The following is a 27,002-nucleotide window of genomic DNA, read 5'->3' as shown; positions in this document are numbered from 1 at the left end:
GAAATGAGTGCACGTATAGACTCCTTACATAAGAAATTTGACGACATGCCAAATGTGGGACAGCCGACTTCTCAGCTCGTGCCAGTCCAGGCGTCGCACGGGTCTTCAGGGGCTCTAAAACGCCCGCTACCTCAGACCGCAGACCCAGATGTCGACACGGATACTGACACCAGTGTCGACGACGATGAGTCTACCCTGATGCCCACTAAGGCCATTCACTGCATGATTGAGGCAATGAAAGAGGTGTTGCACATTTCTGATATAAATACAGGTACCACTAAAAAGGGTATTATGTTTGGGGAGAAAAAACTACCTGTAGTTTTCCCCCCATCAGATGAATTAAATGAAGTGTGTGAAGAAGCGTGGGCTTTCCCTGATAAAAAATTGGTGATTCCTAAGAAGGTACTAATGGCGTTCCCTTTCCCGCCAGAGGATAGGTCACGTTAGGAAACACCTCCTAGGGTGGATAAAGCGCTCACACGTTTGTCTAAAAAGGTGGCACTACCATCTCCGGATACGGCCGCCCTCAAGGAACCTGCTGATAGAAAGCAGGAGGCGATCCTGAAGTCTGTATATACACACTCAGGCATTATACTTAGGCCAGCTATTGCGTCAGCTTGGATGTGCAGTGCTGCCGCTGCGTGGTCAGATAAACTGTCAGAAAATATTGACACATTAGACAGAGACACGATCCTGCTAACCATAGACCATATCAAAGACTCAGTCTTATATATGAGAGATGCACAGAGGGAAATCTGCCGACTGGCATCTAAAGTAAGTGCATTGTCCATTTCTGCTAGGAGAGGCTTATGGACTCGCCAGTGTACAGGAGATGCAGATTCTAAAAGGCACATGGAAGTTTTGCCATATAAGGGTGAGGAATTATTTGGGGATGGTCTCTCGGACCTAGTTTCCACAGCAACGTCTGGGAAGTCAGCATTTTTACCCCATGTCCCCTCACAGCCTAAGAAGGCGCCGTTTTATCAGGTTCAGTCCTTTCGGACCCAGAAAAACAGGCGTGGAAAAGGCGGGTCCTTTCTGTCCAGAGGCAGAGGTAGGGGAAAAAGGCTGCAACAAACAGCAGGTTCCCAGGAGCAAAAGTCCTCCCCCGCTTCTTCTTCCAAGTCCGCAGCATGACAGTGGGGCTCCACAGGCGGAGCCAGGTACGGTGGGGGGCCGCCTCAAGAATTTCAGCGATCAGTGGGCTCGCTCACAGGTGGATCCCTGGATCCTTCAAATAGTATCTCAGGGGTACAAACTGGAATTCGAGGCGTCTCCACCCCACCGGTTCCTAAAATCTGCCTTGCCGATTGCTCCCTCAGACAGGGAGGCGGTGATAGCGGCAATTCACAAGCTGTATTCCCAGCAGGTGATAATCAAGGTACCCCTACTTCAACAAGGCCGGGGTCACTATTCCACACTATTTGTGGTACCGAAACCGGACGGTTCGGTGAGACCCATTTTAAATTTGAAATCCTTGAACACATACATAAAAAAATTCAAGTTCAAGATGGAATCGCTCAGGGCGGTTATTGCAAGCCTGGACGAGGGGGATTACATGGTATCCCTGGACATCAAGGATGCTTACTTGCATGTCCCCATTTACCATCCTCACCAGGAGTACCTCAGATTTGTGGTACAGGATTGCCATAACCAATTCCAGACGCTGCCGTTTGGACTGTCCACGGCACCGAGGGTATTTACCAAGGTTATGGCGGAAATGATGATACTCCTTCGAAAAAAGGGAGTTTTAATTATCCCGTACTTGGACGATCTCCTAATAAAAGCGAGGTCCAAGGAACAGTTGTTGGTGGGAGTAGCACTATCTCAGGAGGTGCTGCACCAGCACGGCTGGATTCTGAATATCCCAAAGTCACAGCTGGTTCCGACGACACGGCTACTGTTCCTGGGTATGATTCTGGATACAGTCCAGAAAAAAGTGTTTCTCCCGGAGGAGAAAGCCAGGGAGTTGTCATCTCTAGTCAGAGACCTCCTGAAACCAAAACAGGTATCAGTGCATCGCTGCACGCGGGTCCTGGGAAAGATGGTGGCTTCTTACGAAGCAATTCCCTTCGGCAGGTTCCATGCCAGAATCTTTCAGTGGGACCTGTTGGACCAGTGGTCCGGATCGCATCTTCAGATGCATCGCTTAATAACCCTGTCTCCAAGAACCAGGGTGTCTCTACTGTGGTGGCTGCAGAGTGCCCATCTTCTAGAGGGCCGCAGGTTCGGCATACAGGACTGGGTCCTGGTGACCACGGATGCCAGCCTTCGAGGCTGGGGGGCAGTCACACAGGGAAGAAACTTCCAAGGACTATGGTCGAGTCAGGAGACTTCCCTTCACATAAATATTCTGGAACTAAGGGCCATCTACAATGCCCTAAGTCAAGCAAAATCCCTGCTCCTACACCAGCCAGTGCTGATCCAGTCAGACAACATCACGGCAGTCGCCCATGTAAATCGACAGGGAGGCACAAGAAGCAGGATGGCGATGGCAGAAGCCACAAGAATTCTCCGATGGGCGGAGAATCATGTACTAGCACTGTCAGCAGTGTTCATTCCGGGAGTGGACAACTGGGAAGCAGACTTCCTCAGCAGACACGACCTCCACCCCGGAGAGTGGGGACTTCATCCAGAAGTTTTCCAGATGCTGGTAAACCGTTGGGAAAAACCACAGGTGGACATGATGGCGTCCCGCCTCAACAAAAAGTTGAAAAGATATTGCGCCAGGTCAAGGGACCCTCAGGCGATAGCTGTGGACGCTCTAGTCACACCGTGGGTGTACCAGTCGGTTTATGTGTTCCCTCCTCTACCTCTCATACCAAAGGTATTGAGAATAATAAGATAGCGAGGAGTAAACACAATTCTCGTGGTTCCGGATTGGCCAAGACGAGCGTGGTACCCGGAACTTCAAGAGATGCTCTCAGAGGACCCGTGGCCTCTACCGCTCAGACAGGACCTGCTACAGCAGGGGCCCTGTCTGTTCCAAGACTTACCGCGGCTGCGTTTGACGGCATGGCGGTTGAACACCGGATCCTGAAGTAAAAGGGTATTCCGGAAGAAGTCATTCCTACGCTTATTAAGGCCAGGAAAGATGTAACTGCAAAGCATTATCACCGCATATGGCGGAAATATGTTGCATGGTGCGAGGCAAAAAAGGCCCCAACAGAGGAATTTCAGCTGGGTCGATTTCTGCATTTCCTGCAAGCAGGAGTGAATATGGGCCTAAAGCTAGGCTCCATTAAAGTACAGATCTCGGCTTTGTCGATTTTCTTTCAAAAAGAACTAGCTTCAGTACCTGAAGTTCAGACAGTTGTGAAGGGAGTGCTGCATATTCAGCCCCCGTTTGTGCCCCCTGTGGCACCTTGGGATCTCAACGTGGTGTTGAGTTTCTTAAAATCATATTGGTTTGAGCCACTTAAAACCGTGGATCTAAAATATCTCACATGGAAAGTGGTCATGTTATTGGCCTTGGCTTCAGCCAGGCGAGTGTCAGAATTGGCGGCTTTATCATGTAAAAGCCCTTATCTGATTTTCCATATGGATAGGGCAGAATTGAGGACTCGTCCCCAGTTTCTACCTAAGGTGGTGTCAGCGTTTCACCTGAACCAGCCTATTGTGGTGCCTGCGGCTACTAAGGATTTGGAGGACCCCAAGTTGCTAGACGTTGTCAGGGCCCTGAAAATATATGTTTCTAGGACGGCTGGAGTCAGAAAATCTGACTCGCTGTTTATCCTGTATGCACCCAACAAGCTGGGTGCTCCTGCTTCTAAGCAGACTATTGCTCGCTGGATTTGTAGTACAATTCAGCTTGCACATTCTGTGGCAGGCCTGCCACAGCCAAAATCTGTAAATGCCCATTCCACAAGGAAAGTGGGCTCATCTTGGGCGGCTGCCCGAGGGGTCTCGGCTTTACAACTTTGCCGAGCAGCTACTTGGTCAGGGGCAAACACGTTTGCAAAATTTTACAAATTTGATACCCTGGCTGAGGAGGACCTAGAGTTCTCTCATTTGGTGCTGCAGAGTCATCCGCACTCTCCCGCCCGTTTGGGAGCTTTGGTATAATCCCCATGGTCCTTACGGAGTTCCCCGCATCCACTAGGACGTCAGAGAAAATAAGAATTTACTCACCGGTAATTCTATTTCTCATAGTCCGTAGTGGATGCTGGGCGCCCATCCCAAGTGCGGATTGTCTGCAATACTTGTAAATAGTTATTGCTAAGTAAAGGGTTATTGTTGAGCCATCTGTTGAGAGGCTCAGTTGTTTTTCATACTGTCAAACTGGATATAGTATCACGAGTTGTACAGTGTGATTGGTGTGGCTGGTATGAGTCTTACCCGGGATTCAAAATCCTTCCTTATTATGTCAGCTCGTCCGGGCACAGTGTCCTAACTGAGGCTTGGAGGAGGGTCATAGTGGGAGGAGCCAGTGCACACCAGGTAGTCATAAATCTTTCTAGAGTGCCCAGCCTCCTTCGGAGCTCGCTATTCCCCATGGTCCTTACGGAGTTCCCAGCATCCACTACGGACTACGAGAAATAGAATTACCGGTGAGTAAATTCTTATTTTTAAAATATAGTTTGTCAGCGCTTTCTAGATCTTTTTTCTGTTAGTGACTGTTTTCTGAAGGGCGGAGTAGTCCCTTTGATATAGGAGAGCTGCAGGCAGATTATTATTAATTACTGAGCATTTAATTGGCGCCAGGTGGTACTTTGTACCTTCTGTTGTTTTTGATATGGTTAATCATATGGTACAGAATGTGATATAATTTCTCTGTTTAATAACATATTGGAACACCTGTACAAATATACCACATCAATCATACCTTAACGGGTGATCAAAATGCTCCATGTTATGATCTGATAGGACGAATGACACATATTAATCCCTTCAGATAACGATACCACAAACTCTAAAAATTACATCATATGATATACTGCAGGGGTATCGAATAGTAACATTATATTTAATAAAGTGTTACATTATAGCCGGTTTTGTTTCAGTACGAGCTCTTCTGATAAGGGAAGACACCAAACCGCACAAATTACAACAGTGTTGCAGCATTTGGCAACATATTAGCAACATTGTATAATGTAATATGTTACAGTGCAGCTTCCTTTAATTAGCCTTATCAACAGGGTCCACAAGATACGTGCCCCTGTCATTTTGCTTACAGCCAATCATCTTAGTGTGGCCAGCAGGGGAATTGAACAGTAATGTGTTACACTGCAGCCTGTTTTGTCTCATCATGAGCTCTTCTGAAAAGGAAAGAGACCAAGCTGCATAAACTTTAGCAATATTATAGCATTTGGCAACAGGATAGCAACATTGTAAAATGTAACATAACGTTACTGTGAGGCTTCTTTCAACAACAGGTTCCACAAGATATGTGTTCCCATTATTTTGTTCACATTTAATTATCCCAGAATAATATGGGTAATTTTTATGTTCTGAGAAATCCACAAAGAACACGCAGTGCTCTGTAAAGTACATTCATTAATACCTAGCAATTTAGACAACTAATTAGGTTGAGAATGTAATATTGATAATTGGCAATCTACACCAGTTAGGTGAATGTAAATAACTCCACAGCTGGATAGATTTTTAAATCATACATTATTGTACAATTTATCATACATCAGTACAATTGTTTTGTCCCCTGATGGTACAAAAGTGTTCACGGTTACAAAGTAAGAGACCAAGGACAAGTTATAATCCAGACTTAAGGGAAAAGTCAGAACAATATAATTTTCAATATTGTGATATACTTTATAATAACTTGTTGGACCCAATACCACACAGGTGATCTTACATGTACCAGCCAATATATTAAGAGTGGGATTGTGTGATCATCGCCCAGTGGGTTTGGTCTTATAAACACTAACACAATTATAAGTGATACAAGAACATAGTAAATGAAACAGTGAATAAATTTTTTAATTGATACAGTATCTATTATTTGTTGTATTTCTCCATATATATTTCACATAATTTTTTAATTGATCAATATTAAAAGTGATATTTAGACAAATTAATATTTTCATCTCATAGTGCGCCAACTAAGAGAGTTTGTTCCCAGATTTTAAGTCAGATGTGTACCAAGTTTGGTGTAAATTGCTCCAGGCCGTCCACAGTTTTGCTGTCTGCTGACATACTCTGTGGTGCTAGGGGTGTGTGACCCCCACAGTGTTTGTTGCCAGATTGTAGAGCAAATGTGTACCCATTTTTGAGTACATTTCTCCAGCAATTCCAGAGTTAAGGTGTCTCATGATATACTCTGTGCTGCTGTCTGCCCCCCCTAGGGGTGGTAGGGATTTCAAATTGTTTTAGTTGCCTCCGCCGTGTTTTAATACGCTTGTCTGTAAAATTTCACAATCTTCGCTTGTAAACTGTGGATTTGTATAGAAAGAAAGAAGGACAGACACATTTTCATTTTTATATATTAGATAACCTTTATTTGCTTGGTTTTATATTATTCAAAGTTACCTTTAAGAAAATAAATAAGACTATTTGCAAGATGAAAACACATTAGTAAATATTTGTTTTTAATTATGCTTATGTTTAAACTTGATAGAGTTAATTGGTCAATTTACCCCCAAATGGCTCAATTTACCCCTTGACTCAGATGGGGGATGGCATATTTTTACAGGATGGCGGTCATTAGGTCGACATGAGTTAGGTCGACCACGACCACGTTTGGTCAACGTGCATTAGGTTGACATGATCATTAGGTCGACGTGGAAAAAGGTCGACATGAGTCTTTCACAATTTTTCATACTTAACGATCCACGTGGACTACAATTGGGAAAGGTAACCTGTGCCGAGCACAGCGAGGCACCGTGCCCGAAGCATGGCGAGCAAAGCGAGCCATGCGACAGGTCACTTTGCACCAATTGGGGTGGCTGGTCACTTTTCGAAGAGAATGACACCAAAAAAAAGAAAAACCTCATGTCAACCTTTTTCCATGTCGACCTAGCAAATGTCACCCCAATGACCATATCGACCTAGTGAACCACACCAATTTTTACAGCCCTTTGCCATAGATGAATTCTGGTCATTTAGGGGTCTATTTATTAACATTATTTTTACTAAAATAATGTGAAACCGGTGTTTTCACACCCATTTCAAAAGTATCACTCAAATGTATTAAAGGGCAGTTGGAGCAGTTTTCATGAAAAACTGCTCCAAACCCTTTAATTGTAATTTTTTTGTAACCCACATCGCATTCCCCATACTTATAATGGGAAATGCGATGTGGACAAATTTACTAAAAGAAAATGTAAAAAAAAAAACGCAGGGAGCCCTGTGATAATTTTGCCAGCTCAGGCTGGCAAATTCACTGGACAGCACTGCGATCTGCAGCCTTTACCCAAGTTTCTCTGCCCCTGGCAGAGAAAAGCTGTTGTGGGACACAGCTCCAGTGATCAGCTCTGTGTGTCCTACAGAACCAAAACATACTTACCTGTCCAGGAGCCGGTGATTGGTGCTCCGGTGAGGGCTGATGGGTGCCGGTACCTCCATGTGTTGCGCTGTGACCCCCGGTGCGGTAAAGTGACGCTGCAAAACAGCAACTCACTTTACAGCACTGGGGGGTCACAGCACAGAAGAAGAACCCGGCGCCCGGCAGCCTCCTGGAGCAGCGAACTGGTAAGTCTAAAACCCGGGGGTCTGGGAATGCCAGAAAAATCGATACACACTATATATTTGTCAATATTTCTATTGCAGGCTTATTGGAGATCATAAATTATGATAACACACACTTGAGGCGAGATGTTACAGCGTCCAAGAATAATGGAAGTGTAAGATGCCAGCCAATCACAGCTGATTTTTAAAGTGGCAGTCATTTACAATGCAAAACCATGCCTTGTAAATAACTGCCAGAGATCGGCCAGGCATCCCACACCTATGGCAATCTAGGACACAATTACATCTCACCATATATATGTCTGTCAATATAGCTATTGCAGCTCCACAAGTAGCAGAGTATTGGTGAGTATATTGGAAATGCATTCATTTTGGAGCCAAAAATAATATTCAGAGTGACTGTGGTCTCACTAATACCACTTTTCCACCAAAAATCCAGGTCTGACTGGTTTCCGGACATGGTTCCAACCCAGGTCAGACCCGGTTTACACTCTACTTTTGACCCTGGTTATTCCGGGGTCAGCCCCTTTTACACAGACACTCCCTTGAGGCGGAAATCTGCATGCACAGCCAATCAGCAGCTTTTAAGCATAACCTGAGTTGGATAACCTAAATTATGCCGTTTATACTAGAGATGAGCGGGTTCGGTTCCTTGAGAACCGAAACCCCATAAACTTTGCGATCCAAGTCAGGATCCGAGCCCGGCTCAGGTTTTCCCGCCCAACATGATGACGTCATCGAGGCAAAATGTCATCATCCTGCTGTTGGATTCTCACAGGTTTTGGATTCTATGTAAGTCCCCGTGATCGGCGCTATCTTCACTCCAGCATTAGAGAGTGTACTGGATGGGCGTGTCCATTTTAGTACTGTGTCTGCCTGGCGTGGGTGTTCTGGAGTGGAGTATGGCGGGTGTTCTGTCTGCTGTATCTAAAAAAGGGGTGCTCTTTCTGTTGTTTTTGAAAGGGGTGCTCTGTCTGCTGTATCAGTTCAGGGGTGCTCTGTCTGCTGTATCAGTCCAGGGATTCCTTGTTTACCATATCAGTCCAGGGGTGCACTGTCTGCCACATCAGTCTAGGGGTGCCCCATCTGCCACATCAGTCCAGGGGTACCCTGTCTGCTGTATCAGTCCAGGAATGCTGCTAAGTCTGCTGTGTAAGTTCTGGGGTGCCCTGCCTGTTGTATCAGTCCAGGGGGGTGCTGCTAAGTCTGCTGTATCAGTCCAGAGGTACCCTGTCTCCTGTATAAGTCCTGGGGTGCCCTGTCTTCCATATCAATCCAGGGGTGCCCTGTCTGCTGTATAAGTCCTGGGCTGCCCTGTCTGCCATATCAGTCCAGGAGTGCTGCTATGTCTGCTGGGCTGCCCTGTATGCCATATAAGCTCTGAGGTGCCCTGTCTGCCATATCAGTCCAGTGGTGCCCTGTCTGCCATATCAGTCCAGGGGTGTCCTGTCTGCTATATGAGTCCAGGGGTGCTGCTACAGTAAGTCTGTAAGTCCTGGGGTGCCCTGTGTGCCATATCAGTCCAGTGGTACCCTGTCTGCTGTATAAGTCCTGGGGTGCCCTGTGTGCCATATCAGTCCAGTGGTACCCTGTCTGCTGTATAAGTCCAGGGGTACACTGTCTACTATATTAGTCCCGGGGTGATCTGTCTTCTGTATCAGTCCTGGGGTACCCTGTCTGCTGTATCTCAAGGGGGTGATCTGTCTGTCCATCCAGGGGCTCTGCCACACTGTAAAATTAAAATAATAAAAGCTAAAAACAAAAAGCCTAAAATTATATATTTTTTTTGTGCTGTACCCCAGTGTACTATACAATTTTTATTTTATTTTCATAAGTACTGTGACACTGCCGGTCAGATCACAGTTAGTATTTCCTACTCATACACATATTGTGCGACGCTGTCTGTGAAGTCAACTGCAGTGTGTAATTATTATTATTATATACATTTCTGACTAATTTGTGCGACCCTGTCGGTGAAGGTCAACCCCACTTTGTGTTGATAATGTAGGCTACTACTAGTGCTGAAGCTGCTGCCACTAGTCATGACACTGACAATGCAAGCCCGTCAATGTCATCTGCTAAGGCAGTTGCCCAGGGGCATAGAGGGCTTAGGCCAGGGTATGTAAAATCATTTACTTATAGAGTGGTAAAGAAAAAACAAAAGGAAAGTTAGCTGCAGAGGCAGTAAGACAAACTGCGCATTCAGAATCAGAACCATCAGACATTCTTGAGGAACATTTAGGGGTGTCCACGTCAGTTGACATTTCTTACACTGTCCTCATAGAGTAGCCTCTTTCACCTCCTTCCACCATTTCTAAACCATCTGAACATGTGGGGAGCAGTAAAAGTAAGGATAGTGATGCTGAATCTGATGAGGACATAATACAAATTGAGGATGTGTTTGTGGAAGTGGGAGAGGATGAGTGGGATGTGTGTACTATCTGACAGTGAGGATGTTAATGATGATGATGTCTGTGTAAGTCAGCCACCAGTGGCTGCAGTTGTTGATCTTGATAAAAAGAAAGCCATTGCCATGCCTGGGCATAATACCAAAAAAGTCACCTCTTGGGTGTGGGATTATTTTTACTCCAATCCTGACAATGTTTGAGAAAGCATCTCCTCCATTTGTAAGACTAAATTTAGTAGAGGTAGGAAGGATAGCCATCTAGGCACCTCCTCCATGTTACGTCATTTGTGGCAAAGACATGAAATTTATTGTACAAGATTATAATGTAATTAACACCTCATCATCAACATCTTCAGAGTAATTCTTAATGGAGGAAGTCCTACTAAAAAATTGTTTTGTCTGGGCCCAAACAAACCAATCATTTCAGCCACAAGTGACAGGCCCCGTCACTGAAATGATTGGTTTGTTAAAGTGTGCATGTACTGTTTCATCTATACAACATAAAGGTGGGTGGGAGGGCCCAAGGACAATTCAATCTTGCACCTTATTTCTTTGCTTTATGGGGCTAATTCAGGTTGGATCGCAATTCAACTGGAATTATTGCGATTGTCCCGCGGGCTCATGCGCAGTGCGCTCACAGAAAATGCGATTGCCTCTGCCTGTCAATCAGGCAGAGGTGGTCACGGGGATGGCGGATACACTCTGTTTCCAGGGCAGAGACGGAGCGTTACAGGGCAATTTCGATCGCAATGTCAAAGTTGCGATTGGAATTTCTGCTTCATCAAGGGGGGGGGGGGGGGGAGGCGGCAGTCTGCATGCTGGGCGGCATTGCCCTGCGATGGGCAGCCCCCAGCATGAGATCCAAAGAATTGCAAATTGTGCTAATTACAGAATAAGGCCGTATGTGCTCTTTGGAGCATTTTGTGGGCATAGTTTATAAAACTGCCACTGCAGTGCTACTCCTAGACATGCCAGGTGTTTGTGCCACCCAGTCATCCAGCTACCTAGGTGCAACCTTTTGGCCTAAACTGGATAAAAACGATATTGTGAGATGTGAGGTGTTCAAAATAGACTGGAAATTATTGGAAATTAATGTTATTGAGGTTAATAATACCGTAGAAACAAAAACACCCCCAAATTCTGTGATTTTAGCTGTTTTTATGTAAAACAAAATTAGTACCAAAACCAAAAGACACAAGGGCAATCCAAAACAAAAACACGTAAAAACAAAACAAAAAAAAAAAACTGAAAAATGTCCAGGTGCACATCTCTAGTTTATACCCCTTTTCCACTGTCGCTAAAAACCCTGTTTATTGCCGTGATAAACTGGGAGCGGTTCAGTGGAAATGGGTTAACCCGGGAATCCAACCTGGCTATCTTGCAGGGTTGGACCTGGGAAGGACTCGCATTGCAGTGCAGTGTAAATGAGTAAGCTGGGTCAATGCGACCTGGCACCCGTTTACAGCATCGGGAGAGCCGGCATAAGGAGATGATCTCATCTCCAAGAAACGGCACAGATCACATGTCTGGTGACGTTACCAACCTGGCAATAAGCTGGGTCGAGACGCTACTCTGAAAGGGGTTTTAGCCAGGTCACACCCAGGTTGGACCCGTATACAAAAAACCCCTTTAAAATTACAATTTACACTTCACCCTTATCTGGGTCTGACCCAGGTTATTTTTTAAGGACCCTTTTGAACAGAGCCACAACCCGGGTAGACTCAGCAATAATCCAGTTTATTGCAGCAGTAGAAAAGGGGTATAATACTCTCCTGCTTCTAGAGCTCATATTGTTGCTGTACAGGACTGTGACTGCTACTAACAATTGCTTAGAAACATAGAATTTGTCTGCAGATAAGAACCACTTGGCCCATCTAGTCTGCCCCCTTTTTTTTTTTATATTATTTTTATCTCTAACCTTATTTGATCCTTATTTCTTTGTAAGGATATCCTTATGTCTATCCCATGCATGTTTAAATTGCTCTACTGTCTTAGCCTCTACCACCTCTGATGGGAGGCTATTCCACTTGTCCACTACCCTTTCTGTGAAATAATTTTTCCGCAAATTTCCCCTGAACCTCCCCCCCCTCCAGTCTCAGTGCATGTCCTCGTGTCCTATTGCTTCTCTTCATTTGGAGAATGTTTCCCTCCTGTACTTTGTTAAAACCCTTGATATATTTGAAAGTTTCTATCATGTCCCCCCTTTCCCTTCTCTGCTCCAAACTATACATATTGAGATTTCTTAGTCTTTCTGGGTATGTTTGTGATATAGGCCATGCACTATTTTAGTTGCCCTCCTTTGTACAGTTTCTAATGTATTAATATCCTTTTGAAGATATGGCCTCCAGAACTGAATACAGTATTCTAGATGAGGCCGTACCAATGACCTATACAGTGGCATTATTACTTCTTTCTTTCTGCTGCTGATTCCTCTCCCAATGCAGCCAATCATCTGACTAGCCTTCCTCATTGCCTTGTTACATTGCTTACCTGCCTTTAAGTCATCTGAAATAGTGACTCCTAGATCCCTTTCCTCCTCAGTAGTTTCCAGTATAGTGCCATTAATACTGTATTTAGCTTTAGGATTTTTGAGACCCAAGTCTTACCAATTGCATGTTAGCTTACATGGAAGCATCTTTATAATAGTTGGCTGGATCACATGCTATTTTATTATCATTACTTATGTTCTCCAATAAACTTGCGATAGCTATATTGACAGACATATACTGTGAATAATTATGATCTCCAAAAAGCCTGCAATAGTAATACTGATAAACATTTAGTGTGTATCAATCACTCTGACATTCCTGTTGCTTTTTAGTTTTCACATAACGGACGCCAGCAATAGGGAGAAATCAGTGAAATTATTCAGAAATTAATTAAAATAAGCATCTGCACACTTGTTCAGAGTGTGGAAGTTACTTCAAATCTTGTATTAACTTGTAACTTTAAATATCAGCACCTTTTTGTGAGTACCAGCACCTTTTTGTGAGTGCCAGCACCTTTTTGTGAGTACCAGCACCTCTTTGTGAGTACCAGCACCTCTTTGTGAGTACCAGCACATTTTTGTGCATACCAGCACCTTTTTGTGAGTACCAGCACATTTTTGTGCGCACCAGCACATTTTTCATGAGTACCAGCACCTTTTCGTGAGTACCAGCACATGTTTGTGAGTGCCAGAACCTTTTTGTGAGTACCTACACCCTTTTGAGAGTACCAGTACCTTTTTGCATAGAAAACAAAAAGACTGGATATTACTTAAGCTCATGAGATATTTCTCAGTTTGCTGTCAGAGGGTGCAGATGGAAGATAAACTGTGTGCCAGGGACCCAGCTACTGTACATGTCACCAGCCAAAAACACTTTACCACTTATGATTAACTATTAGAGCAGGCCTGGCCAACCTGTGGCTCTCCAGATGTTGTGAAACTACACAACCCAGCATGCCCTGCCACAGTTTTAGCCTTCCCTAATAGCAAAACTGTAGCAAAGCATGATGGGACTTGTAGTTTTACAACAGCTGGAGAGCCACAGGTTGGCCAGGCCTGTATTAGAGCTTAGTGACTAAGAGAAGACAAAGCTCTCATTGGCTGCACAGCATGCTTTCACTGACTGCAATTTAAAGCCTGTTCCACCCATTCTGGGCACAGGTCTGCCCTGACCATCTGCCATCTAAACATTTAAAAGGGACAATGAAGGAAATATTTAAACTATAAATAAATACATTTGTATAGGGTAGACCCAGAAGAGAGTTACCCATTCATCTCCCCCATTAGTGGCATTACTAGTGGTGAAATCTTTGAAAATATCTAGCACTGACATGGTTAACATAAGTAATTCTACCTGCTCCTTGTTAAATAAATATAACATACTTGTGAATAAAGCTGCCAAAAGGGAGATTAGAATAAAACAAAATCACATTGTGCAGTTTATTATTAACGTTGATAACACATGACATGCCAATTTGGAAATTTACAGCAAAGTCACAGAAGTGCATTTTTAAGAGCCCGAATTTGAGCTGGGAGAAACTCAGAATCTTTGCACCTGAATAAACCATGTTGAACTGCGAGTTGTGCAAATACATTTTTGCAAGAAGGTAATTGCTGACTGCCTTTGCATGTAGCACACAAAGAGGCAGATGTATTAACCTGGAGAAGGCATAAGGAAGTGATAAACCAGTGATATGTGCAAGGTGATAAAGGCACCAGCCAATCAGATCTAACTGTTAATTTACATATTGGAGCTGATTGGCTGGTGCCTTCTATCACCTTGCACATATCACTTGTTTATCGCTTCCTTATGCCTTCTCCAGGTTAATACATCTGCCCCAAACTTCTTTAAACTGCAATTTAGAGTTCAGCTGGACAAGCACCTCTCAACTCTAAGGAGTAAATTTACTAAGAATTGTATTTCACCTGTGTTTGCCCGAGATTAAAAACGGGTGAGATAAATCAGACACAGGTGTTTTTATTTTTTTTATAACTAAAACACAGTCCTGTATATTAGTTAATCATGTTTTCCGATGGTGTATGTGCTTGTGTGTGGTTGCCGTGTTTGCCAGCAGCCAAACACTACCGAACATGAAGACTGCACAGATCAGCGAGATCCATGCAGGCTTCTATGTTTAAATGTCTGTAAATGGGTAAAAAATACAAATGTGTGGGGTCCCCCACATCACAATCATAACCAGCCCTGGGCTTTTTGAGTCAATCTTGGCTAAAAAAAAACAATAGGTGAAAACTGTGTGAGGTCCCCCTATATTTTAAGAGCCAGCACCGGGCTCTTGAACCCGTCCTGGTTCCAAAAATATGGGGTCCCCCATATTTTTTAAACCAGCACCAAGCTCCACTAGCCAGGGAGGTAATGCCACAGCCAGAGGACATGCTCATATTAGTCCCCTGGCCGTAACATTAACTTTCCTAACTAGTCAGCCTGGGCCAGGTTTACCTGGGGGATTGAGGATCTCACCAGTAAAGGGGTACTGCCCTGCAGGCACCCAAGGCCAGGGCTGGAACCCGGGGCTATGCCCGGCATCCCTGAATGGTGGGTGCTGAGTTAATGCCTTGAGTTTAGTTTAGAAAAAAATATCTTTAAAAGTATGGACTACAGGAGAACCACAAGTACCAGTATATGGGGCCTTAAGGGATTGCTTTTACCTATAGTCCTTCACTTACAATCCCTGCAGCCATTCACGTCCTCTTTTTCAAGTAGCATCCACATAACCTGTAAAAAAATCCATACTCACCCATTCCTAGTTTACAGTTGATCATGTCCTCTTCAGTCCATGTATGCATCCAATGGGTTATAAAAATAAACCAAAAACCTGAACCACTATGAACTGAGGAAGTGTATGTGTCAACACATACACTCCCTCTATGTGACTGAGTGGGATCTGGGTGACTCCTGTAATTAGAAGAGCTGCCAGCCCCTTTCTACAGATGGCGCCTCTGTAGGATCTGGCCGCTCATTGGCTGTATTGTTAATCACACCCACCCTCATTGATTTCAATGATGGAAAACCTACATTGTATCCTGTGTTAACCACAAGGTTCAGCTCTATTAACCTTGTGGTTAGTGATGGAAATCACAAGGTTAATAGAGGTGAATCTTTTTGGTTCCCATCATAGTACAATGTAGCGGTTTTCACCATAGACTTCAGTGGAAGTGTGCAACCATTCAAGTCTATGAGGGTGGGTTTGATTGGCAGTCCAGCGGCTCCTAAGGAAGTGCCCTCTGATTGGCTGTCAGCTCTTCTATTGACAGGAGTCACCCTGGTACTGCTCAGTCCGCAGTGGTTCGGGTTTTTGGTTTAATTTTTTATAACCCCTTCGATGTCTACATGGACTGAACAGGATGTGATCTACACTAGGAATAGGTGAGCATGGATGTTTTTTTACAGGTTACATGGATGCTATTTGGAGAAGAGGACGTGAATGGCTACAGGGATTGTAGGTGAGTATGTGTGAGTGTGCAAAAGTTATACTATCACGTTGTGTGAGAATTGTTTTTAATATATATATTTTTTTTACAAGGGGACTATAAGTACCAGCGGGCCCTTAATGCCCCACACGCTAGTACTTGTGGTTCTCCAAGTACCAGCATGTGGGTGGAGGCATGCTGGGACCTGTAATCCCTCCTGTAAAAACAGGATTTATGGTCTTACCTTGTTAAATCTTTTTCTTTGAGGCACAGGATTCATTACACTGGTATAGGTTGGATGCAGAGGCGACCGGGCACCAAGTAGTTAATTTTAATTACCCAGCAGCCCTCGGGCCTCCCGTCCCCTATACCCCATTCCCTCACAAGTTTTGGTTAGCAAGCCCACGGCAGGAGCAAGGCATAGGAATGAAGGGAGACCAACACTCTAACAGAGTCACACACACTTCAGTTAAGGACACACTTAACAACCTAGGAACAATATTCCTGCAGATCATGTGCATCTGGGAGGGCGTACTGTGCCCACTATGGACTCAAAGAAAAGGATGTAACAAGGTACAACCATAAATCCTGTTTTCTTTTTCATACACTAGGGGGCACAGGATTCATTACACTGGGATGCCCTAAAGCTGTCCCCTCAAGGGTGGGGACGCTCCTGGACTGCGTTCAAAACCTTATGCCCAAAGGCTGTATCATCCGATGCAAAGGTGTCAAATGCATACAATTTCAAAAAGGTGTGGGCTGAAGACCAGGTGGCTGCTCTGCTGCAGCCTCTGCCAAGCTGCACAAGATACTGCTACCGAGCGAGTAAAATTGGCCCCGATTCCTTCCGGAACAGGAAGCTCAGCAGCCATGTAAGCTAGAGACTAGCCAGACCCTCTTTCGATAGTTATACAAACAAATAGAGAATCTGACTTGTGGATCTCCTTAGTTCTGTCCACATATACATGGAGAGCATGCACCACATCCAATGATACCTCCGATTGGGAGGAATCAGTTAGAGCTGGAACCTCAAATTAAACTTAGAGACAACCTTTGGAAGTAAATGTAATCTGGTCCTGAGCACCACCCTGCGATCTGACGCAATTGCCAGCAGAAAACACGTCATCCAAGTTATCCACTGTCTCCAAAGGCCCAAATGAAGACTCCTTCAACCTAGGACTAAAGATAAGTCCCAAGGTGCCAAAGGAAGTATAAAGGGAGGCTGCACATGTAGTACTCCCTGAAGAGAAGTACGAACATCAGGTATCTGGGCTAACTGTCTTTGGAAAAATACAGACAGTGCAGAAACCTGTACCTTTAGTGAGGATAATCGACACCCTAGATCCAGACCTGACTGTAGGAAAGCTAACAAACGTGAAAGTCGAAAGGATGCTGGGCTAAATCCTCTCGCTGAGCACCACTGAAAAAAACTTTTCCATATTCTGTGATAGACCCTTGCTGAGGAAGGATTCTTGGCCTTAAGCATGGTCTCCATCACTCTTCTTGAAAATCCCTTCTTCCCCAAGACGGATGTTTCATTAGCCACTCTGTCAAAGCTAGGTAGTCTGGATTCGGATGAAGGCAGGGACCCTGTATTAAAAGATCCGGACAGTGTGGTAATGGTAACGGTATGTCTACTGACAGATCCTGTGCCGTGGCTAATCTGGAGCCACCAGAATTAACATGCCTCCTTCCTTCGTGAACTTGCGGAGGACCATTGACATCAACTGGATTTGGAGAAACATGTAAATTAGCTAAAATCCACGTGGAGATGTCAAAGAGTCTACCAGGCTTGCCTCTGGGTCTCGCGTCCTGGAACAGTACACTGGTATCTGATGATTGTGACGTGATGCCCTCAAGTCTATGTCCGGAAGTCCCCATCTGTCGACCAACAATTGGAACACCTTCGGATGGAGCGTCCACTCTCCTGAGCGCACCTCCTGTTGGCTCAGGATATCTGCTTCCCAATTGAGAACTCCCAGGATGAATACTGCCGAGATGACCAGAGCATGGTCCTCTGCCCACATCAAGATGCGATTTACCACTCTCATGGCCCCGTGACTGCGAGTACCGCCCAGTTGGTTTATGTATGCGACTGCCATCACATTGTCACACTGGATCTTTACTGTCCTGTCCTGCAAGAGGAACCTGGCTGATGTTAGAGCTCTGAAGATGGCCCTGAGTTCCATGACATTGATAGTAAGCCTGCTTTCCTGAGGCGTCCACCTTTCCTAAAATGACTGATCATTGCAGATCTCTCCCCATCCTGTTAGGCTGGCATCTATTGTTATCAGAGTCCAATCTGGTACCCAGAAGGGACGACCCTGTACCAGGTTGTTCTGTCAAAGCCACCAAGTGAGAGTGTGGCAAAAGAATAATCCTCTGTATCTTGAGGTGAGAGAATTATCCGTTTCACCATGCGAGAATCTGCAGCTGTAGAGGATGCGAGTGAAACTGGGTGTATTTCACCATATCGAACGTAGCTACCATAGAAACTAAGATACTCATGCAAGCATGGATGGAGATCCTGCACTGCAAGAATACTCGAATTCTAGCTTGTAGATCAAGGATCTTGTCTTGCGGAAGATAAACCCTCTGTAACCACATGTCCAGACGTGCACCTAAATGAAGCATCTCCTGAGTAGGCTGAAGTGACAATCTTCTCCAATTTATCTTCCAGCTGTGTGATTGTAAAAGGTTGACAGTCACCCGTACATGCTGCTCCAAAGTCTCCTTCGACTGAGCCATGATGAGAAGGTTGTCCAAATAAGGAAGTATTCTGAACCCCCTGCATCTGAGATGCGCTGCCATGACCGCCATGACCTTCGTGAATACTCTTGGTGCTACCAACAAACCAAAAGGTAATGCCTAGAACTGATAATGAGCCGCCAGAATTGCAAACCTGAGGAATCGTTGGTGAGAGGGATTAATGGGGCTATGCAAGTAAGCATCCTGGATATCGAGGGATGCCAATAAATCCCCCTGTTCTAAGGCCAGTATAATTGTTCTTAAAGATTCCATGTGGTACCTTGGCACCCTGAAATCTGTTGAGAGACTTCAGATTCAGTATAGGCCGGTAAGAACCATCCGGCTTCTGTACCAGAAAGAGATTGATATAAGAACCCCGTCCACTTTGCTGCCGAGGCACCAGGATAATAACATTGGAGGCTTAGAGGGAGTGCACTGCCCCCCTTCAGGGCTTGTGCTTTCTGAGGATCCCCTGGAAGAGCCGTGGTAAAAACCCTCTGAGGTGGAAGCTTCTGAAATGCCAAAGCATAACCCTGGGAAATGATCTTCTTGACCCAGGTGTCTTTTGTGGTTTCCACCCACCTTGGGTAAAAAGACAGAAGTCGGCCTCCTACCCTGGGATCCCCCAGGTGGAGGCCCACACCCTCAGATGGCAGGCTTGTCTGCCTGCTTGGAAGCTGGATGTCTGGTAGCCCAGGCCTGCTTAGATTTTCGGTTTTGACGTCTTAGCAGGTACCTTGTATTTTGCTGTCACCTGACCTCTACTTCTTCCTTGCGGTCGAAAGGAGCGAAAAGTAGTCCTTGGCTTTGTGTGAGTTCCAGAAGGGAGAACAGCCGACTTATCAGCTGCTAATGTCTCCACAATCTTGTTTAACTCACTTCCAAAGTGAGTTTCCCCTGCAAAAGGAAGTGCCTCTAGAGCCCTCTTGGAGTTTGCGTCTGTTCTCCACGACCGGAGCCATAAGGACCTCCTGGCCACAACAGTAGCAACCGACACCTTAGTTGTCAGTACGCCTGTATCCATGGCTTCTTGACCTAGGTAGCCACTGGCCCTCTGAGTGTTAGTCACATAACTGAGAAGATTGTTTCTGCTCTTTCCCGCAGACAGACCCTGCTCCAACATCTCAGCCCAAGTACCAATGGCATTAGCTACCCAAGCAGATGCTAAAGCCGGGCGAGCAACATCCCCCGCATGTGCAAAAGTGGTCTTAAGGAAATTCTTTATCCTCTTATCAGTAGGATCCTTAGCAAGGAAGCATCCGGAATAGGGAGCACAGAGTATCTCACTAATCTTGCCACATGCGCATCTGGGCCCTCATTCCGAGTTGTTCGCTCGTTATTTTTTTCTCGCAACGGAGCGATTAGTCGCGAATGCGCATGCGCAATGTCCGCAGTGCGACTGCGCCAAGTAAATTTGCTATGCAGTTAGGAATTTTACTCACGGCATTACAAGGTTTTTTCTTCGTTCTGGTGATCGTAATGTGATTGACAGGAAGTGGGTGTTTCTGAGCGGAAACTGGCCGTTTTATGGGAGTGTGTGAAAAAACGCTACCGTTTCTGGGAAAAACGCGGGAGTGGCTGGAGAAATGGAGGAGTGTCTGGGCGAACGCTGGGTGTGTTTGTGACGTCAAACCAGGAACGACAAGCACTGAACTGATCGCACTGGCAGAGTAAGTCTCGAGCTACTCAGAAACTGCACAGAGAAGTATTTTCGCAATATTGCGAATATTTCGTTCGCAATTTTGATAAGCTAAGATTCACTCCCAGTAGGCGGCGGCTTAGCGTGTGCAAAGCTGCTAAAAGCAGCTTGCGAGCGAACAACTCGGAATGACCCCCCTAGCTCTCTCCTTCTGAGGAAAAGGGTAGAATGTAGCCATTCGCTTAGGAAGCTGAAATCTTTTAGATGGCTGTGACCATGCAACCTCCAATAAATCCTCTAACTGCGCTGAAGGAGGAATCAATGTAGCCTCCTTCTTCTTCCTCTTAAAAAGAGGCACCTTCTCTCTTGTGGAAGGTGTCTCCTCAATCTGAAACACCTCCCTAACTGACCTGACTAATGCCTCAACAACAGTCAGGAACAGGGAGTCTTCTGGAACCGAGGGTAAGCCCATCTCAGATGTGACTGACTCACTGATCTTCCTTATCAGTGAGGAATCCCGGTTCAGACTCCTCCTCTGAGATGGGATAAGAGCTTTCTGCTCCCAAATGTCTATGTGCAGTAAACCTCTCCCTTTCCAGGAGATGTTGAACTGATGTGGAAGCCTGTGCAAGACTCTGTACAGATTGAGTAAAGGACTGCTTCCATGGTGGTTCTAACATAGGTGCAGAAATCACCTGTGGGGTTGCTGGGGTTAACAGCTGAGGTGCAGACAAACAATCCACAAGCTGAGACATTGCCTGGAGTCAGTGTAGCAGCCCAAGCCGGTTCCTATAGTGCTTCCGTTACCGGCTTTGTTCTAGAAGGAGCCGAAAGACAGGAGATACACATGCCATCACTATCCGGGTCCTATGCGGGAATTATATTAACACAAACCCTGCATGTGCGTGGCAGACCACAACCTTCCCCCTTTGAGTGCTTCCCTGAGTCTGTTGCGGTGTTCCTGGTGGTCTTGTGGAAAAGCACAGGTGACCTGGTGCCCCACTGCCCCCACACCCCGCTGTCTCCTCTGCTGGGGGGGATCCCCATGCATTTTTTTTTCTATTTTTTACCACTTTACACATTTTACCAGAGAAGCCTGCACGGATCACACTAACCTGTGCAGGCTTCTCTGAAGACGCTGCTGAGGGGGACGTCTATATACACTTTCGTGTTTGTTCTTTAGTAAATTTTCGTGTTTGAAAAAATGCCCAAACACTCCTTTGTTTGTCAATTCGGGCAAAAACGGAGCTTAGTAAATATACCCCACAACCTCTCTGCACATTTTAAACCTCACATACAGAGCAAGATGGTTTTGTCAAGATGAGAATTTGTTTCTGTTTTTATCCTTTGTTCTAAATCTGAATTAGCCCCAAAGTGTATATGGCTTTGGTGAGAATGTTTTAACTAAATGTATAAACTAAACTAAATTAGGTTCAATATGCAAAATTATGTAGTTACCATATTCCAACAATTAACTCTCCATTGCAAATATTATGGGGGAATGTATTACTACTGATAATATTCAATCGCTGTCGGATCCTTTCCAACGGAAAGGATCCGACATCTGAGTATTCAATAAGCGGCCAAATCCGACAAGATTTGGCTGTTCACGACAATGCCAATCCGACTTTTATTAAAATCCAGGCTTGCAGTCAGCCAGCCACAGAACTTGTGTAAATCATTAGAGTTCCACTTTAAAGCGACAGTATGGTAAGCCTATCTATTGGCATAATTCCATAACAGCAGGCAGCAGCACATGGTTAAATATTTCTAATCAATAATTTCAAGAATACTTTAACTAGTTTTGGTTTTACATGGTTTCTACATTCTAATAAACCTTGTCCTCCCGTGCTCCATAAATGATTGCTAAACAGTAGTACTGGGTTATATTTCTCTAATCAGCAGTATATTATGTACATAAAACAAAAAAGCCTTGAAGGAGTAATCCATTCTGAAAAACATCCTTTTATTACATAGTATATGTCCACACAATTTAGAACATAATAATTACTGTATTACTGTTGGAATACTTTGGTAAGAAGTGCATAGTACGGGGGGAAGGGGGCGACTATACTATACAGTATACTTTAATATACTGACCCGCTAATTCAACACGGGTTATAAGAAGGGTTATAAGAAGGGTTAATACCAGATCAGGTGCAGTGTGATCGGGTTACCCAGGTCAATTCCACCCGATATGCGTACACTGCATAGTGAGAGGCGTCACGGAGGTGATGTCATCTTGCAGCGCCGCCTCCGTACTCGCCCCTGATGCTGGGTCCATCCCCACCCCTGAATAGCAACACGACACAGCATATTGCTGTGTCGGGATGGCAGTGTGTAGGGTCCATTGCCGGGTCCCACCCGGGAAGGACCCATTTCCAATTCCTGGCTGGGACCCGGCATTGGGATAGGAAAACGATATTAGATGTGTCTGGGACTTTCCTTTTCTACAGTTTGTATTATGTTTGGATTTTCAACCTGGCCAAGCTCCAATAATTCCATATCTGAACACCAGCTGCAACTAGACTACGCACTGTATTATAGTATTGTCAGAGGGCTTACATACAAAAGGTTGGCAGGACAGCTTAAGTGGAGATAAGGAAATAGCGATCGATGGTATAATTGCAGAGTTTAACTTGCTTAGAATGTTATTGGCACCTTGTAGAAGCTAGTTAGAATTGTGTGCCAAACAATTATACAATCATCTCTTATTATATACATTCAACTAACACAGGATTGGTAAAATAGGGTTTAAAAACAATGAAAGGGCAACTAATTGTGCGAGAAATGTTAAAAACAAAGAGATGGATCAGCTCTATCATACTCTATTACAGAAGAAGCCGCCAACTAATTATTTAGTTATGTGCAGGGGTTAAAGTGAGCCGGAACGGGGCTGAACACAGTTCTGTCAGTTCCACTTGGAGACGGAACGCAGTTCCACCCCCTCCGGCTCACTTCACCCGATGTGTGCCCGGCGCCGCAGGGAGATGCCGGGCGCCCGCTGAGATTGTGTTACCAGCGGCGCCCGGCTCTCCCTGCACAGCGGAAGCCGGCAGCAGGAGCTCAGTAATAAGCTCTGGCTCCCGGCTCTGTCAGTGCGCGCTATGGGAGAGACGTCATGACGTCTCTCTCATATTGCCGGGGAGCGGATGCCAGGAGGATCACAGCGGTCGGACGCGGGAGCGGTGCTTGGTAAGTATGGTGGGTTTTTTTTTAAACATATGTGTGACTGTGTCTACTGGGGGCAAACTACAGGGGGGCAAACTACGGGGACTTACCACTGAGAGCAATCTACTGGGGGCAAGCTACAGGGGGCTAACCACTGGGGCAAACTACAAGGGCGCAATCTACAAGGGGGCAAACTACAAGGGGTGCATTACTACTAGGGGCATAACTACAGGGGTGCATTTCTACTGGGGGCATAACTAGAGGGGTGCATTACTACTGGGGGCATAACTACAGGGGCGCATTACTATTGGGGGCATTACTACTTGGGGGCATAACTACAGGGGCTAAACTACAGTGGGCATTACTACTTGGGGGCTAAACTACAGGGGGGCTAAACTACAAGGGGGCAAACTACAGGGGGGCATTACTACTGGGGGCTAAACTACAAGGGGACTAAACTAAAAGGGGGCTAAACTAAAAGGGGGCTAAACTAAAAGGGGGCTAAACTAAAAAGGGGCATTACTACTTGGGGCAAACTACATGGGGCTAAACTACATAGGGCTAACTACAAGGGGGCAAGCTACTGGGGGCAAACTGCAGGGGCACATTACTACTGGGGGCATAACTACAGGGGCACATTACTACTTGGGGCAAACTACATGGGGCTAAACTACTGGGGGCTAAACTACATGAGGACTAAACTACAGGGGCTAAACTACTGGGACATTACCATTGGGAGGCTAAACTAAAGTGGGGGTAAACTACTGGAGTCATAACTGCAGGGGCATTACCATTGGGGGCAAACTACTGGGGGCATAACTACTGGGGCTAAACTACAGGGGGCTAAACGACTGGGGCCATTACTACAGGTGACATTACTACTAGGGGCAATACTACACAGGGGCATTACCATTAAGGGCATTACTAATGGGGGCACTACTAATGAGGGCATTGTAAAGGGGGCACTTCATAAGGGGCATCACTCCTGGGGACATAAGGGTCACTACTACTGGGGGCATTGCATAAGGGGTACTACTACTGTGGGCACTACCAGTACAGTGGACATTGTATAAGGAGCACTACTACTGTGGGCATTGTAAAAGGGGCACTACTGCTGTGGGCATTGTGAATTGCGGGGTGCTACTACTGTGGGCATTATGTGTATTATGGGTGCTACTACTGTGGGCATTATTACTTTTGTGTGACCACTACCCCTTTCTTTTTGCGACCACGCCCCTTTTTCGGGGCGCGGCCCGTAATACCTTTATTACTTGGGCACCGGGGGGGAGTTTCACCACCTCTCTAGGACCACTTTAAGCACTCGTTATGTGTATGTAACACAAATGGCATAATCCTACTTCCCAAATCCTAGCACTTTAACTGAAATCTAAATGCATTTGTGCAAATGGATAAGCACGGAACTATCAAAGAGGGTCTCTGCCGTTTTGTGATACACAAGTGAGGCCATCTGTGTCAATGATCGGAGGGTAAGCGGCCAAATTCATTTGTTCATGTCAGTTATCTGAACCCTTGGGCTGGCTGACAGTCTAGGTGCAGTAATAGCCAGGGCTTAAAGTGGTCCTGGTGAGGTGGTGGAACTCATGGAGGAGGACCATGGAGGCACCAGAACCTGAGGAAGGAGTAGGTGGCTGCAGCTCATCAGCAACACTAGTGCCGCCTGTATCATCGATTGATACAGATGATGGAGCAGGTTTTTCTGTTGGAATTACTGTGCAGGGCAATGGAGATGGTGGAACTAGTTCCCACTACCATTACAGGTGGTGGAACTCAGTTCCACCTCATTCCCCCCCCACTTTAACCCCTGGTAATAGCAATTTCGCAGTTACTTGAGCTCCAGCCAGGGTCTGTTTAAAGTCTCTTTTAAAAGGTTACATTTTTCCAGTTTGGCTTAGAAACCAGTATTTAAAAGTATGTATGCAGTACAACAGTAATCTATGCAATAAGCGTTTGAGAAACAGTACCATAGTACATGAAATTAAGGGAAGGTAGCATAAACAAGCTGGATGCAATATGCACACATGGTTGAAATAAGTGATTGATTGCTGCAATAACAAAATATAAAGAAATAAAATTATTTACATCACCTTATTAATATCCCATAAGACGAGAATACTCTGCAAAGAGGCAAATTTAAGGGCTGTAAGCTGTCCAATACCGTGGCCGGATCCGGTGATCAGTACAATATCTCCACTAACAGATTTCCTTTTTGCTGGGATAAACAACTTGACAAGTGCTTCAATATAGGAGTAAATTGCAATTAGAAACAGAGCTATATACTCTAGAATTAAAGCCATATTTCCACCTGAAGTCTCAGAGTAAAAATGTCCACGTCGAGAGTTTGCAAGCTGAGATTATAATGCAGTACTGGCCGTGCCGAATAAACTTGTGATGGTGCCAAGCAGTTACAACATCTACAGTAGGAGCAACATGTAATCCTTCTAGTCAACAGATACTGAAATTATTGGAACTAATATGCTACATGCAGTTTTATTAGCATTGTTTTTAATATCCGCTTCATTGAATGGGATTGCTGGGAACATTTTACACAACATTTTGTTTTACGTTTAGTTAGAATGCCACTGACACAGTGCAACAACAAAAACAAAGGATGGTTTGGGGGTTCTCTCCCACCTCCTCCCCCTAACCCCCCGTTGGAGAGGATCTGACAGGCATTGAATAGACCCATAAATATTACTTACAGCGATATTTGAAAACTATATGGTAATAGAAAGTCAGAGATATTTGTTGCATATATTTGCAAATACATGGTAAGCTGCTGAGCTTCTTCACGGCTTCTCTGATTATTGGCAGTCCCTACACTGCATGATTAAGGCCCATGTAGAAGCACATCCAAATTGAGGGCTAGCTTACCTAGGAGCCACCACTGGTATCTCCAAGTAGCACTACAGGAACCAGCATGCCTTCCAAATGCTGATCCCATACAACGCCTTCTCACAAATGCAAACATAGTGATACTGTAGCTGCTCAGTGATAGTGATAGTCTGCCAGCAATAGTCTGGCAGCACTTATTATCAGGTTCATGAAATGGAAGAGTCACAGGAAACAGAAAACAAAAAAGGGGATGCTCCCCCCTCCCTGGTTTCCCCCTGCACACTAAATACTGTAGTACGTGCAACGATATTTGAAAACTATATGGTAATAGAAACAATATTTGAAAACTATATGGTAATAACAGTGCAAGAACACACACAGAATGATCTCACCCGCTATTACATTTCTGTGTCCGGATGTGCATTTGCATTTCGTGTTAACCAGAACCCTCCCACCACACATCCAAACCCTATTCACAAAACTTACTGGACCATACCATTTTTCACCTTATGAAGTAGCTGCACGTTTGTTTTATGATACTTATATATTCAAAAACAATACACTCTGCACTGAGTTAATTCTGTCTGCTATGAACCCCCTAATGGTTATTAATTACACCATTG

The 27,002-nt window shown here is 45.1% G+C and overlaps 1 protein-coding gene across 1 annotated transcript in view; it reads right to left on the bottom strand.

Moving 5' to 3' along the window:
- Positions 1-25,910, bottom strand: part of LOC134912683 (17-beta-hydroxysteroid dehydrogenase 13-like) — an 84,355-nt gene extending 58,445 nt beyond the window's left edge. Inside the window, exon 1 of the mRNA XM_063919930.1 lies at positions 25,632-25,910. Coding sequence (XP_063776000.1) covers positions 25,632-25,841 — 210 coding nt within the window. The 5' untranslated portion in view covers positions 25,842-25,910. The remainder of the gene's footprint in view (positions 1-25,631) is intronic.
- Positions 25,911-27,002: the final 1,092 nt, after the last annotated feature.

This window comes from Pseudophryne corroboree, chromosome 1 (genome assembly GCF_028390025.1).
Source record: "Pseudophryne corroboree isolate aPseCor3 chromosome 1, aPseCor3.hap2, whole genome shotgun sequence".
Taxonomy (NCBI): domain Eukaryota; kingdom Metazoa; phylum Chordata; class Amphibia; order Anura; family Myobatrachidae; genus Pseudophryne; species Pseudophryne corroboree.
The sequence above is the reverse complement of the archived record's forward strand: the minus strand, read 5'-3'. Positions and strand labels throughout refer to the sequence as shown.